The sequence below is a fragment of the Lissotriton vulgaris genome, chromosome 2_1 (assembly GCF_964263255.1).
Source record: "Lissotriton vulgaris chromosome 2_1, aLisVul1.2, whole genome shotgun sequence".
NCBI classification, from domain to species: domain Eukaryota; kingdom Metazoa; phylum Chordata; class Amphibia; order Caudata; family Salamandridae; genus Lissotriton; species Lissotriton vulgaris.
Window position 1 is genome coordinate 1,586,756,934 of NC_141687.1, and position 14,544 is coordinate 1,586,771,477.

General features: G+C 41.9%; 1 protein-coding gene across 1 annotated transcript in view; it reads right to left on the reverse strand.

Moving 5' to 3' along the window:
- LRP1B (LDL receptor related protein 1B) overlaps window positions 1–14,544 on the reverse strand; it is a 3,669,685-nt gene that overhangs the window by 1,200,909 nt on the left and 2,454,232 nt on the right. The window contains exon 33 of the mRNA XM_086955170.1: window positions 13,802–13,942. Within this exon, the coding sequence (XP_086811296.1) occupies window positions 13,802–13,942 (141 nt within the window). The remainder of the gene's footprint in view (window positions 1–13,801; window positions 13,943–14,544) is intronic.

A 14,544-nucleotide genomic window follows, 5' to 3' on the forward strand; every position in this document is an offset into this window, starting at 1 on the left:
TGTTTCTACAGTCATCTCTCTCCCACTGAGACTTGGGTGGAGGGGAGCCGGGACCTCCAGCATATATGGCTTAATCATCAAACACGCTTTACTGTTGTCTCCAATCTTCAAACAGTGCCCAAACCTTCTCCAACCTTTTATTATCACAAGCAATATCCATCTGGCTAGTATAATTAATACAGGTAAGTAAAGGACTTAATTAGCAAACAATTGGATATCTACTGCCCTAGTCTGATCCACATATCGTTTACATATATAACAAATGACATTCAAATAAAGCACATAATAAATAACATGAAAGTTTGATATATCATTTTTTTTTGTTATTTTTTATAGAGTAGAAAAATTATTATTTTGTCCATTAGTTTTTTCCTTCTTTTCTTATTTCATAAAAGATTTTTTTTTCCCTTTATCAACATACATAAATATTACATAGACTGAAAAAAATATACATAAAAAAAATATACATAACGTAATTTAGGTCGATGTTTTTATAGATGTAGGCAATATGTTGTTAAACAACTTGCGTTTCGGCCTGTGGCCTTCATCAGGTGACCGTCCTACATATACAACACAAACAATTACAGGACAAAAGATTGCACAAATATCTGAAAAGAAAGCAACAAAAGCAAACAAAACATATCAGTCATTTGATAAACATGGTTTAAAGCAATAATTGCTGTATCCAAATATATGTAAACGTAAATAGTCAGGGTCAGTACTAACTGATAATCATTGGGTAATAACAGCTTCTCACTTTTCTCTATTTTGAGTGATTACATGAACTATTTTCTTTAAGATAAAAACATTATTGAATAAGAATATCTACTAACTCGTTACCACATACATTGCTATACGCGGCTATTAGAAATATCCCTCTCTCATTGAGTTTCCTTTATGATAATATATTGTGTATTCAATATTTAGTCATCATTTATGTCATCATTGTTCATTTTGTCTCAAACATAATTTAGCTGGCATAGTATGATATTTATATTTCTTACAATTCATTATATGTATTGATTGTTACAAAAGCATTCAGGCTGACTCAAGCACTTAACATTTTGCTCAATGCACAAGGCATAATTGAAAAGATGTGGAATAACATTCCCTTTGCAAAACCGGAAAACAAAAGAGTATAGATAGTAAGAATTCAGAGGAGGGAGAAAGAAAAAAGAGAGAATGTAGTTAAGTATTTAGCAATTCATCTTATTTTTGTACCAAGAGAAAATACCAAGTTGATGAGAAGAGGATTATTATGAAGAGTCATCACTTACTTATAAAAATATCTCAAGTGTTGAATCAATCACAAGCTATTATTTCTATTTTACCACCTTCTCTGTTGATTCTTGGAAGAAGAACTAGAGTCTCTGTTAGTATTCTGAAGAAAGAGAGAAAAAAGCCTATCTATAAATGTGTTTGCATCCTTAGATTAAAGGGGCAAAGCGTTAATTATTCAAACTTTATCCCAAGTTTATTCGAATGGGACTGATGTTATGCTCTCTTTATTGCTGTATTAGGTTAGGAGTTCTAAGACAACATGCGTATATTGTCGTTAATTTAAGGTGGAATTAAGGTTTGGTATGAATGAATTGGCACAGGGGTTAATTTGAATAACCTCCCACAGTAAGGTAGAACTAGTAAGGCAAAAGAATAATACCTTATATTTGTCTTGTACCATTATTAATATCTCCTCATTTTGATGTATTAGTATCTTGAGATGTAACTAGAGATTAAAACATAGATATGATATATGATTCCAATCAGTATGCAATCATGTAATCACTCAAAATAGAGAAAAGTGAGAAGCTGTTATTACCCAATAATTATGAGTTTGTACTGACCCTGACTATTTACGTTTACATATATTTGGATACAGCAATTATTGCTTTAAACCATGGTTATCAAATGACTGATATGTTTTGTTTGCTTTTGTTGCTTTCTTTTCAGATATTTGTGCAATCTTTTGTCCTGTAATTGTTTGTGTCGTATATGTAGGATGGACACCTGATGAAGGCCACAGGCCGAAACGCGCGTTGTTTAACAACATATTGCCTACATCTATAAAAACATCGACTTAAATTAGGTTATGTATATTTTTTTATGTATATTTTTTTCTGTCTATGTAATATTTATGTATGTTGATAAAGGGAAAAAAAATCTTTTATGAAATAAGAAAAGAAGGAAAAAACTAATAGACAAAATAATAATTTTTCTACTCTATAAAAAATAACAAAATTAAATTATATATCAAACTTTCCTGTTATTCATTATGTGCTTTATTTGAATGTCATTTGTTATATATGTAAACGATATGTGGATCAGACTAGGGCAGTAGATATCCAGTTGTTTGCTAATTAAGTCCTTTACTTACCTGTTTAATTAGTCCCTACAATTAGCAAACTTAAATACAAGTAGGGGTCCCCTATTTACAAATCAATCGTATAATTAATACTTCTGAGGCAGACAGCAAAAAGTAGGGGGCGTTCAATCAATCAATCAATCAATTATTTGTAGAGCACGCTAATCACCTGTGAGGGTCTCAAGGGGCTGACCGGGGCTGGGGGTGTAGCTACTGCTTGAACAGCCATGTCTCGAGAAGTCTCCTGAAGGTCAGCAGGTCCTGGGTCTGTCGGAGCTGTGTTGGGAGGGTGTTCCATGTCTTGGCAGCTGGGCAGGAAAAGAATCTGCTGTTGGTGGAGGGCCTGTGGATGCATGGGACAGTTGCGAGGGCGAGGTCAGCAGAGTGAAGCTGGTAGTTCGGGGTGTAGAAGGTGAGACACTTGTTGAGGTATGCTGGTTTGGCACTGTATAGTCCTTTGTGGGCATGGGTGAGGAGCTTGAAGGTGATCCTCTTCTTGACTGGGAGCCAGTGCAGGTCTTTCAGGTGGGCAGTGATGTGGGTGTGGCAAGGTGTGTCGAGGAGGAGGCGTGTGGAGCGTTTTCTATGCATTGGAGTTTGATCTTGGTTCCTGCGTAGAGGGCCTTGCCGTAGTCCTCTGCTGCTGACAAGGGCCTGTGTGAATGTCTTTCTGGTTCCGGTGGGGGTCCATCGGTAGATGTTGCAGTGCATGCAGATGGTGTTGAAGTAGGAGGAGGAGATGGCGTTGACTTTTTGGGTCATTGAGAGCAATGAGTCCAGGATGAACCCACGGTTGCATGCGTGGTTGGTGGGTGTGGGTGTGGCTCCCAGGGCATCCAGTCACCAAGAGTCGTCCCAGGCGGAGGGCGTGGATCCGAGGATGAGGACCTCTATCTTGTCTTAGTTGAGTTTCAGGCAGCTGGTCTGCATCCAGCTGGTGACGACCTTCATTCCTTCGTGGAGGTTGGTTTTGGCGGTGGTGGGGTTATTGGTGACTGAGAGGATCAGTTGAGAGTCGCTGGCGTAGGAGACAATGTTGAGGTTGTGCGAGCAGATGATGTTGGCGTTCGGTGCCATGTAGACGTTCAAAAGGGTAGGGCTGAGAGATGATCCTTGGGGCACGCTGCAGATGATCTTGGTGGCTTCGGAATGGAAAGGGCAGAGGTGGACCCTCTGGGTTCAGTCAGTGAGTAAGGAGGTGATCCAGTCCAGGGCTTTGTCACGTATTCCTGCATCGTGTAAGTGTGTACGTAGGGTGTGGTGACAGACGGTGACGAAGGTGGCCGATAGGTCGAGGAGGATGAGGGCTGCGGTTTTGCCATTGTGCAGTAGGGTCCTGATGTCGCCTGTGGCAGCGATGGGGTGGTTTTGGTGATGTGATTGCTGCGGAATCTGTATTGTGACGGGTCCAGGATATTGTTCTCCTCGAGAAAGTGGGTCAGTTGCCTGTTGACGATCTTTTCAATGACTTTTGCCAGGAACAAAAGAAGGGAAATAAGCCGGAAGTTCTTGAGATCCTTTGGGTCCGCTGTGTGTTTCTTGAGTAGGGCATTGATCTCAGCGTGCTTCCAGCTTTCCGGGAAGGTGGCTGTCTCGAAGAAACTGTTGATGAAATTCCGAAGTTGGGGTGCGATGACGTGGTTTGCTTTGTTGTAGCTGTGGTGAGGACATGGGTCGAATGGTGTTTATGGACTTGATGGTGTCATCATCGTTAACTGGGTCCAGGAGAGCAGGTGGTTGGCGAGGCTGGGGGGCGGTGAGTCTGCAGTGTTGGCAGCTGTGGGGAGGGTCTGGATGTTGAAGCTGTTTTGGATGTCTGCAATCTTGCGGTGAAATAAGGTGGCTAGGGAGACGCATAGGTCTTGCAACGGCGGGATGTCATTGGAGCTGGGGTTGGGGAGCTCCTTCACGATATTGAAGAGCTCTTTGCTGTTATGTGCGCTATTGTCCATGCGTTCCTTGAAGGAGGTCCTTCTAGTGGCTCGAATGAGTTGGTGGTGCTTGCGTCTGGCGTTCTTTAGGGCTGAGAGGTTGTCCGGTGTCTTTTTGTGGTGCCACTTTTTGTTGAGTCTTCGGCAAGTCTTATTAGATTCCTGGAAGTCAGTAGTGAACCAATTGGCCTTTCTGTTGGTGCATCTGTTTGAGGGTTTTTTGATCTGGGTGAGAATGTTGGCGCAGTCATCGATACATTGCTGAGGTTGCAGGTGGCTGTGTTGGTGGTGTTTGTTGGTGGGTCTAGAGCAAGGGCGGTGATGAGCTGATGCTCCAGCTGTGGTAGGGGGTCTGTAGCGGAGTGTGGAGCGCGGTGAGTTTCTTGAAGGTGAAGTGGATGCAGCGGTGGTCCGACAAGTGGAGTTCAGTAGTGTGGCTGAAGGTGATGTGGTTGCTCACTGAGAGGATAGGGTTGAGCATGTGTCCGGCGGTGTGGGTAGGGGTCATGACGAGTGGTTTAAGTCCGAGGTTGGCGTGGTTATCGAGCGGACCAACGGAGTTGCTGTCGTCAGCGGAAATTCAGGTCTCCGAGGAGGATGTAGTCTGTGGACACAAGAGCGTGCGTGCTGACGATGTCAGAGATGGCATTGATGAACTGTGGCCTGGTTTTAGGGGGGTCAGTAAATGGTGGTGTGCCTATGGACGGAGCGGGTGTTGAGTAATATGTATCTGAGGTGGTTGCGTTCTGTTCTGACGGGAGGGGTAGGGCGTGCGGGGGTTTCGGCGGTTGGTGAAGCTGCAGCTATGGCAGATGAAGGGTTAGTGGGTGAGTATCGGGCTGGCCTGGATATCCTCCCTCCGAAAAGTTAAAGGTATAGAATTAAAAGTAAAGTAATTTTGGGAAGAACAATCATCTTAATGAAATTAACTCTGCCGTATATATTTATATGTAAGTTTGCCCATCTTACCAACAAACTCCCAACCTCCTGACTCACTGTTTTCGAATTAACTCTAGGAATTTTTTCGAGTTTCTGTGTAATTAAAATGCCAATGTGTCTCATTTGGGATTTAGCCCCCCAAGTACTATTGACCTGGTTCCAATCTATAACTTCGGTTTTATGTACGTTCACCTAATACCCCAATATTTTGCCGAAGCTGTGTGCCTTTGCCATCCGGTTAGGGATTGCAACCTGCAAGTTGGTGGAGTAGAGTATAATATCATCTGAATATAAAGCCAATTTCACCACTAACCCGGCTGAGTAAAAGGGAATAATAGTGGGATCTGCTCTGATCGTATTTGCAAAGGGCTCAATATATAGATTAAAGAGAAGCGGAGATAGGGGGCATCCTTGTCTTGTACCCCTGGTGATGTCAAACAAGTCTGAAAGGTCACCGTTACCCAGCACCCTAGCTCTAAGGTGACGTAAAGGTTTTGCACGGCCCCCACCATATTCTGTGGAAAACCAAAACTTTTAAGAGTTTCCCAAAGATATATCCAATATACTTGGTCGAAGTCTACAGCCACTACACTCAAAGGCAAATTCTGATTCTCCGCCATACCGATAACTTCCATCATAAAATAAGAACACTCATTGAGCTGCCTCCCCGGAATAAAACGTCTTTGGTAAGAGTGTACCACTCCCCTAATGACCTGTGCTCCTCTTGAAGCTATTATTCCTAAAAAGATCTTATAATCAGTGTTCAAGAGCAATATTGGTCTATACGAGTCGGCTCTCAACGGGTCTTTGTTCTGTTTCAAAATTAGGGCTACCGTTGCCTCTGACCAAGATAGGTGTACTCCCTCACCCTCTATCTATATTGCATTAAATACATCTTTCAAAGGTGGAATTAATGTATCTATAATTTAGATGTAGATCTGAACTAGAAGGCCATCTGGCCAGCCACTTTCCCAGCCGTCATTTTCCTGCATTGTGCTCTAATCTCCTCCTCTGTGATCTCTGCCTCTAAGACCCTCTTTTGCTCCCTTGTTAATTGTGGAAGCTCTGTCCACTTTAAGCAAGCCTCTATACATTTTTTTCTTGGTTGTATATCTTCTCTATATAAGCTACTCATATAACTACAGGCTTCTCCCCTAATATCAGCATTAGTATTTAAAAGCTTCCCAGTCTCTGCATTCATTAGATTCAATATCGAATTTCTGGCCTTATCAGTTTTAACCTCCCATGCCAAAAGCGAACTACACCTTTTGCCCTAAGAGAAGTTCTGGAGCTTGCTGACTTTCTATCTATCTAATATCCTTTTATCTATCTGAGCTTGATATTCTGCCTGCAGATTTTCCAGCTCCCTGCGAAGCACTGGTACCCTGACTGATCTCTCAAGCGAAGCTTTCTGGAGTTCACATTCTCTAGCCTTTATTTCTATGATTACCCCCTCATCTTTGTGCCGCTCAGCACATCTCTTATCTATCAGTATAGAGCTTATTACTGCCCTTAAAAACGCTTTGAAAGCATCCCAGACTAATTGTAATCCTGCAGAGTCCGTACTGAAATGGAAAAAGTCAGCTGTCTTATCCACTAAATAAAGTACTATCCCCTCATCTAACCGGATAGTCCTATCCAGAGTCCACCTTCTTTGCCCCATTTGTTGATGATATTTTAAAGAACGGACCACCGGAGGGACATCTGAGAGGACTGCGGAGGCATGATTTATAGCCCAACCTCATCATTCAGTTCCTGGTCCACCAGAAAATAATCAATGCGGGAATGATGGACATACTTTTTGCTATAGAATGTGAAGCCCCTGACTGCCCCATCCTTCTAAGCCAAATATCTATCAAATTAAGTTCAGTCATCATATTTTTCAATTTGGCAAAAGTCTTAGGGAAGCTAACATATTTTACTTGTGATGCTCTATCCAACTCTTTATGTAGAACTAAATTAAATTGCCCCCAAGTATAATCGGGCCGCAGTCTCCAAAAGCCAGGATTTCAACTTTATTAAGGTTTCTGGTGCATTGTTGTTTGGACATTGTACTGGCATTCCCTGAATCACTATTCTAGCCACCAGCCACCTACCAGAGACATCAGACTCATAATTTAATAGCCTTATTCCTGAATTGATTCTGGTAATTAGGGCCACTCCTCTAGTGCGGCCTCTCTGATCTGAACCCACAACATCCTGTACCCATCGTAACTTACTAAAACAAGACCCACACTCCTTCCATTCCAATGCGTCTCCAGGAGCAGAATTATATGTGCCCCACTATTCTTGAGGTATTCTGTCACCTGAGCTAGCTTATTCCTAGACCTCAGACCATTACCAATTCAGGATATAAACTTTGTTTGAGATATACTATTGATAAACTAGCAATCCAAGTGGGGACCATTAAAATCCAGAGCTAGAAGTGGGGGCTGCGGTTCCCTCCATCTGAGCTATGAAGGTAGCCACCTCCTCATGGGTGCTAATTTTGTGCATCTTGTTTCTCCACATGATTTTTAGCATAGCTGGAAACTTCATCTGGACCTGGGCACCTTTGCCATGCAGGTCTTTTATCCTGGTACCCAACTCACATTGACTCTGTGCAGTTCTCTTCCCTATGTCCGATCTCACTTGATAATTAAAGTCTTCAAACTTCAGGTTAACCCTACCCTGGACCATTATATGTTATTTAAAAAAAAAAATAAGGACTCTTGGACTGATTCTCCGAGTCCTGTAATGTTAGCTGCAACATTCCTCTTCATGTAGGGGCCAGCCAATCACAGCTCTCAGACTCACGGGACCAATCTTGGTTCCGCTGGTCAAGCCATTCAGAATGCTTTATTTTGCCACTTTGTCCCACCGGAGTCCCGCAAAGGTAGGTATCAATATTTTGGAAATCTTCATTCCTCTAAAACGGCTGAACAGAATAACACCAAATCACAAAAAGCACACTTACAAGGAAAAGATGTAGCTTTCTGCCAATTTCAGTGTAATTCTATTCAGCAAATTAAATGTACTGTTGTCTAATTTTCCCTTCCATTTTTCTCGGTCCCTGTTTGACAGATCATGACAAAAGTTTTCAGGAGAAGAAATGAGGAGGATGATTATTTTGGTAGAAACTTTCAGAAAGATTCATCAAACAGCACCAACGTTATCAGTGAAATAAAAAACGTTATTCATATGGAAAGTCTGATATAACTATACCTATACATTTATGAAAGAACACACTGTAAAGACAAAGACAAACTATCACTGACACATTAAGACACAAAAACATAACAACACACATTGGTTTCAATGTAAAACTCAGTGGGCACTGTCACTGACACTTATTTCAATGACACCTTAAGTTTCAACTATTTCTAGTTGCCCATTATAAAATATGACATGATTTTAATAAACCGCCCATAAATTATAAAATATAATAGCACCATTGATGTCCTGGTTAGAGCAACATTTTTCATCCAGCTAAAGACTAGCTGCCAAATGGCTAAGATTTATAGATAGAAGTGAAAGAGCTAAGAAATATTGTGCCAGCTCTGTAATAATACATGTGCAAGTAAATGAAATACACATTTTTCTGGGAAATATGTAACGCTAAGCAGGGGCATAGCTCCTAATATTGTTGCCAGTCTAGGGCATGTGAGTGCGAGGGGCCTCATTGTGCCTTTCACTATTCGCTCGTTGTTTTACTCCCTGCAGCCTGTGGACTGGGTTTGTGTTTATTCTTTTTGGGAAGTAACAGGAAGGGATCTGGCGGGGGCCAGTGTAGTCTGGAGCTAACAAAGCCAGCATGGACAGGAAACCAAAGTTACTTCAAGATGCTAAGATTTGATATGCCTTCCCAAAGGTCTTACAAGGATTTAATCAAATCACTTGAATCTCACTTCATTCCCTTCCTAGTCCTTAACCCGAAAACCTTTAGGTCACTTGGCGCATGTAAGCGAAACACTCAGTTGAACTGAATTAACCCTGTTCGTTCAAATGCCTTATTTTTTGCCGAAAAGGGACAAGGGACAAGCTTATTACATTGGACTTTGAAATGGTCATATATAATCCTTGCACAGAATTCCAAGAGTGAGTGACAATGTCAGAAAAAAACAACCAATTATAGCAACTATAGCAGGCTAGGGCATTTTCATGACATATACTGAGCTGTACCAAGGAACTGTGTAGTAAATGTGTGAATCTAAGTCCATTAACACAATTGCTCTAAATATTCACTGGCATGGCACTTATGACATCTTCCCAAACCACAGTGGCAATAAATAGTATTTTTTTCTTTACACGTCTGCATACATACTACTGCGAAGACAAACATGTTTCACCCCTGTACCAGCCAGGGTCTTGGTCTTGAGGACTATGTCAGTACGTCTTTGACACTACATGGCAGCAAGAACAGTTTAGCATTTCCCCTTCCAAAGAGTGCACCAAGAGGGCCATAAGTTTTCCGTACTGGAAGTCCTACTGGGAGCCCTATTGATTAGGGCTCCACCAAGATGAGTATAAATAGGAAACCACACACAAAGGAACTGCAAGGAGTTAGGATACTGTAGGTGAAGGGACAGCTAGCGTAGTCAGTGCAGGATATTCATTCTTACACTAAGGCACAGTTTTTGTAGATTTTTCTCAATTTTTTATCAGTGAAAGAAGCATTAAATAGTTGTTTCAAAAGACTACATTAGAATTAAAGGCTATTGCTTTACTAATGAAAATGCATGCCCTGCCTAAACTGTAAATACTTCATATTGCCTGCAAAGGCTATATTTTTGTATTGCAATAGAGGCCAGAAATGATATCCCAAGCGTTTATTAAGCATGACCCCATGACAATTGAGAAAACCCCTCTCACTCTGTGCATGCTCAATATAACCCAACCATAAGCACTGTCAAGGTGCCCTGGAGGGAAACGCTGAAAGTGTGAAACTTAAAACTTGGGGGCATATTATCAAGCCTGGGCGATAAAATTATCGCCGCTTTATCGGCAGGAAACTGCCGATAAAGTGGCGATAATGGGCTTGATAATATGCTCTATTGAATTCCAATCGAAGCTCATGTTAGATGTCCTTCACATTTAACATGAGCTTCGATTGGAATTCCATGGAGCATACTATCAAGCCCATTATCGCCACTTTATCGGCAGTTTCCTGCTGATAAAGCGGCGATAATTTTATCGCCCAGGCTTGATAATATGCCCCTTGGTTCCCAATGAGTTTTCTAGCTGTTTTGGGAGGAAGTATAAAGGGTCTCAAAGATCGCACTGTGACCAGAAAAGTTTACAGAATTTGCCAACTATTCTAAATTCACATTTTCATTCATTATAAGTGTGGTTCTTGCAGTGGTTGGTCAATTAAAATGCCAATGCAAACTTTCCCAGTCACTCTTGCACTGTCCCGGTCTGTACCAGGCGCACTTTACACAGATCAGAACAATGTGACATATTATCATGAATGCACTGCCCTCATGACAGCTGCGAGCTCGAGCCTGCTCTGGGGCATCGCATTCAGTGAAAGACGGAGCAGCCACTTACAAACCACAGCATATTTCACAGTGCCGACAGCAGTCACCTGTACCTTTAAAGGGGATAGAAATCCCCCTGCAGGCGGGAGCAGTGAGTTAATTCACCCATGTGAACAGGGACATTTGATGTGGGCTATGGGACCCTCTTTCTCCCTTCCAGAAAGCTGACCTCAGGGAGCTCACCAATGGTAAGCGGGAGCACCTTTTTTGGTGCACTGACAGTGCACCTCCTAAGGGCCTTTATGCCTCGGTGCCGGCGTCCCCAATAGGTCGTAGCAACAGAGGTAAAGTCTTACTTTCATTTGCATGGTATCACTCTCCATGCACACGAGAGAACATCCTCTCAAAATAGTGCTGACACTGCATGTACACCATCACTATCAGCTTACAGAATGCTCGCATAAGCATTTGCAACCCCTTCTCTAATACCAAAGTGCACCAGGAGTGGACAAAGAAGGCACACGTGCCCGTTGCACCTCTATGACTCATAATACAGTTCCTCGGGTTATCTACCTAACATTTGACAAAGTGGCTAATGTGGTGCAAAGTGATGCAAAACATTGTGTCAATTAACTTAACATTAAAAAGGCCCACAGGTGCTTTGCAACATTGTGAAGCCCCATGTCAGCCCACTCATAACTCTTAGGGGCATATTACCAGGCAATAGCGATAATTATCGCTATTGCTTGGTTAGAGACAAAAATTTACTGCTGAGCTGCGGCGATTTTTATCGCAGATAAACCTTGGTATTACCAAGGTTTATCGCAAATGCGATAGAAATCGTCCGCAATGCATGAATATCGCTGAAAAGTCAGCGATATTCATGCATTACCGAGCAAATGCTCTTAGCCATATTATCCACCTCCATTGGATAACATGGCTAAGAACTGCTCAGGGCAGGTGTTAGCTTTTGGAGATATTTGCGCTTAGCGCGAATATCTCCAAAAGTTGGTAATAGGAGATAGCGATGTTAGCGACTGTTTCCAGTCGCTAACATCTTGGCACGCCCACTTTGCATGTCATTAGTGATAAATATCACTGACATGCAAAGTGGGGCCCAAGATGGTCGCTATCTCCTACTAGCTGTCGCTAACTGGTGTTAGCGACAGCTAGGTAATAGGGAGATAATGTTATCTCCGCTTTCTTGGCTTTTAAAGCCAAAAAAGCGGAGATAAACCCCCTTGATAATATGCCCCTTAGTAACTAAAATAGGTCTTGGTCTTTGACTTGTGCAAGTCATTCGATCCTTCTCCCACAGATAACGCTCTGTACACGGTCTTCTTTCCAGAGATAAATCCAAAATTGTTTTCCTGGGTCTTTTAATGCAGGCCTTAATATGGTCTGCACTTAAAATGATGGCCTGTGGCTCTTGGAGAGCTACCAGCACATCACCATGTACTTGTGTTCATGAAAATAAAGCCATTCCAATTGGCCTAATTGTAGGAACCCGATGAAAGATGAGAACACAAATGTATTGAAGATGCCGGTATAATCAGAGATACTGCTGGTTGACAATTCTCCAGCTCGTTCAGTCCAGGCTAAACACACCACTGATGGCTCATGACTAACGAGATCTCGCGGAACTCTCCTGCGATCTGTGTCAACATGACAGATGAAGTTGCTAATTGTACTTCGAAATCCAGAGGCTGTAGTAATCTAAGCACCTTCTACTGTCCTAAATTGCACATTTTTCATACTAATGGAGCTCTTAAGTTGCCTGCCCTGCTGGTGTTAATGGGACTGTCTTTAATATAGATGTTTTCGTCAATATATTTTAGTGGTGGGACCTGATTTCAGTGTATTTAAATTCACCTGCGTTGTCCTAATGAACACCAATTAAAACGTGCTCTTCAACATCGCAAAAAAAAGCTTATTCAGAGCGGGAACAACGGACTATTTCCGACACTATGAAATAAGATGTGCACAAAAAAATATGAAAGGATTGATAAACAGGACAGACTCCCAGAGAGGAAGCAGCTTCCCTCAAGCACAACAGCGAGAATGAATTCTCAACAAGTCGTGTGGATGTGATAATCAGTTGATATTCATAGTTACTTTGAAGAATGAGTTAGTTCCGTGAGAAAACCTAAAAATATGATGGATCGAAGGTGTGGAATATTCACAGACACTGGTAATTACTCTGGGTCGCATTCGAGTTCATTGTTTTTCTCACTCAGTCTCCACAGACAGGGATCTAATTATGCAAATAAACCATTGCCATGCTCCAATAAGAACACTCATTCAAGAATTACCAGACCAAAATTACCAGACGAAAAATTACAAGGCCAGGAACGCACACAATTGACAAAAAGCAGACCAAAAATATTTGTTTGCCTTGTTTGGTTTCCTTGGTAAAATGCAGCTTGCCTCCTAAGAGACAGCAAGCATCGCACCGGCCAGCGGGCACTGCTATTCCACTTTGGTATCTCACTGAGAAAATCAAAACACTGATGAGCAGAATGCCTGAATTAATGTCAGCCATTAGTAATTACTTTAGTAAGCCTAGTGTTGCACTCAACAGCACATAAAGCACTTTAATTTTTAATTATTCAATGGTGAAGTACAAGATAAAAACAAAACGAGAACTAAAAATTTCAGATAATGCATTTTACTTCACCACTTTTTCTTATAATAAAATAATGTGCGATATTAGGCAGCAGCATATAGGTTTTTGGAACTGATTGAGTCGTGGGCTCAAAAATGACACTACGTCGAACATTTCCATATTTTTTGTACAGACTCAAAATGTTCAGCTAGCATCTACAGTGGGGGGTGACATTTTGCTTTCAGATGTCCCCTGGCACTGTATCACAGGATGCTCTTCTGTAAGTTATGCCTTCGAACTCATCATTTAATGGATTGTTGACATCTTCCTGAACTGTTCCCTTTTATAAACCAAGACTACAACACACACTGCACTCTTGGTACTGACCTTTGCATTTAATCAGTATGAGGGAAGTTGACACCAATCATGGTTCATCCTGATAGAGTGAACATGAAACAGCTGTTAGAATACAAAGGGCAGTACAAAGGCATCTCAGATAACTCACCTTGCTGTGCTTCTTTGTCATACACTTTCATATGAACAACTCCTGCAGTCTTATTTCTCAGAACAGTAAGGTTCCTTCCATCTTTTTTATTGCAGGTGCCCATCTGCGCTAAGTTATGGTCTGCCCACCACAGTTTCTTGTCTGAAAAATAAATAATTGCAGATGATTAAAATAAGATTTAAAACCTTGAGGAAGAAGTAACATAAAAACAGTGGTATAGTACATTTCAAACACGATGACGCCAGTTCTAAGAAAATCGAAAAAAAGTATTTTCTCTGTTATATTATATTTATTTATTTAATTATATTCTCTGTTTATAGGGCACCTGTATAGCTCTCCGGGGTCACACGCTGATGGGACGAACAGTGTGTGACCTCATTTGGAAAAACTATTTATACAGGCTCCCTTGAGCCGGCGGAGGTGACGACCTCGAGACAACGCACCTGCACACCATAAGAGGTATCTGGACCTCTGAATATTTTTGGCAGCCCACGCAGCAACCCCGTGCACACGCCTAATCCCTGCTGATGAGAGGTAATGACCTCAAAACACGTGTCCAGGGATGGCAAGCACATCAGTGAACACCCTCAAGACTCAAGACTCGGGTAGAAGCGCACCCGCTGATACCTAGTACATCGACCATCATGCTCCGGGGTCACACGCTGATGGGACGAGCAGCGTGCGACATCTTTTGGAAAAACTATTTATACAGGCTCCCTTGAGCCGGTGGAGGTGACGACCTC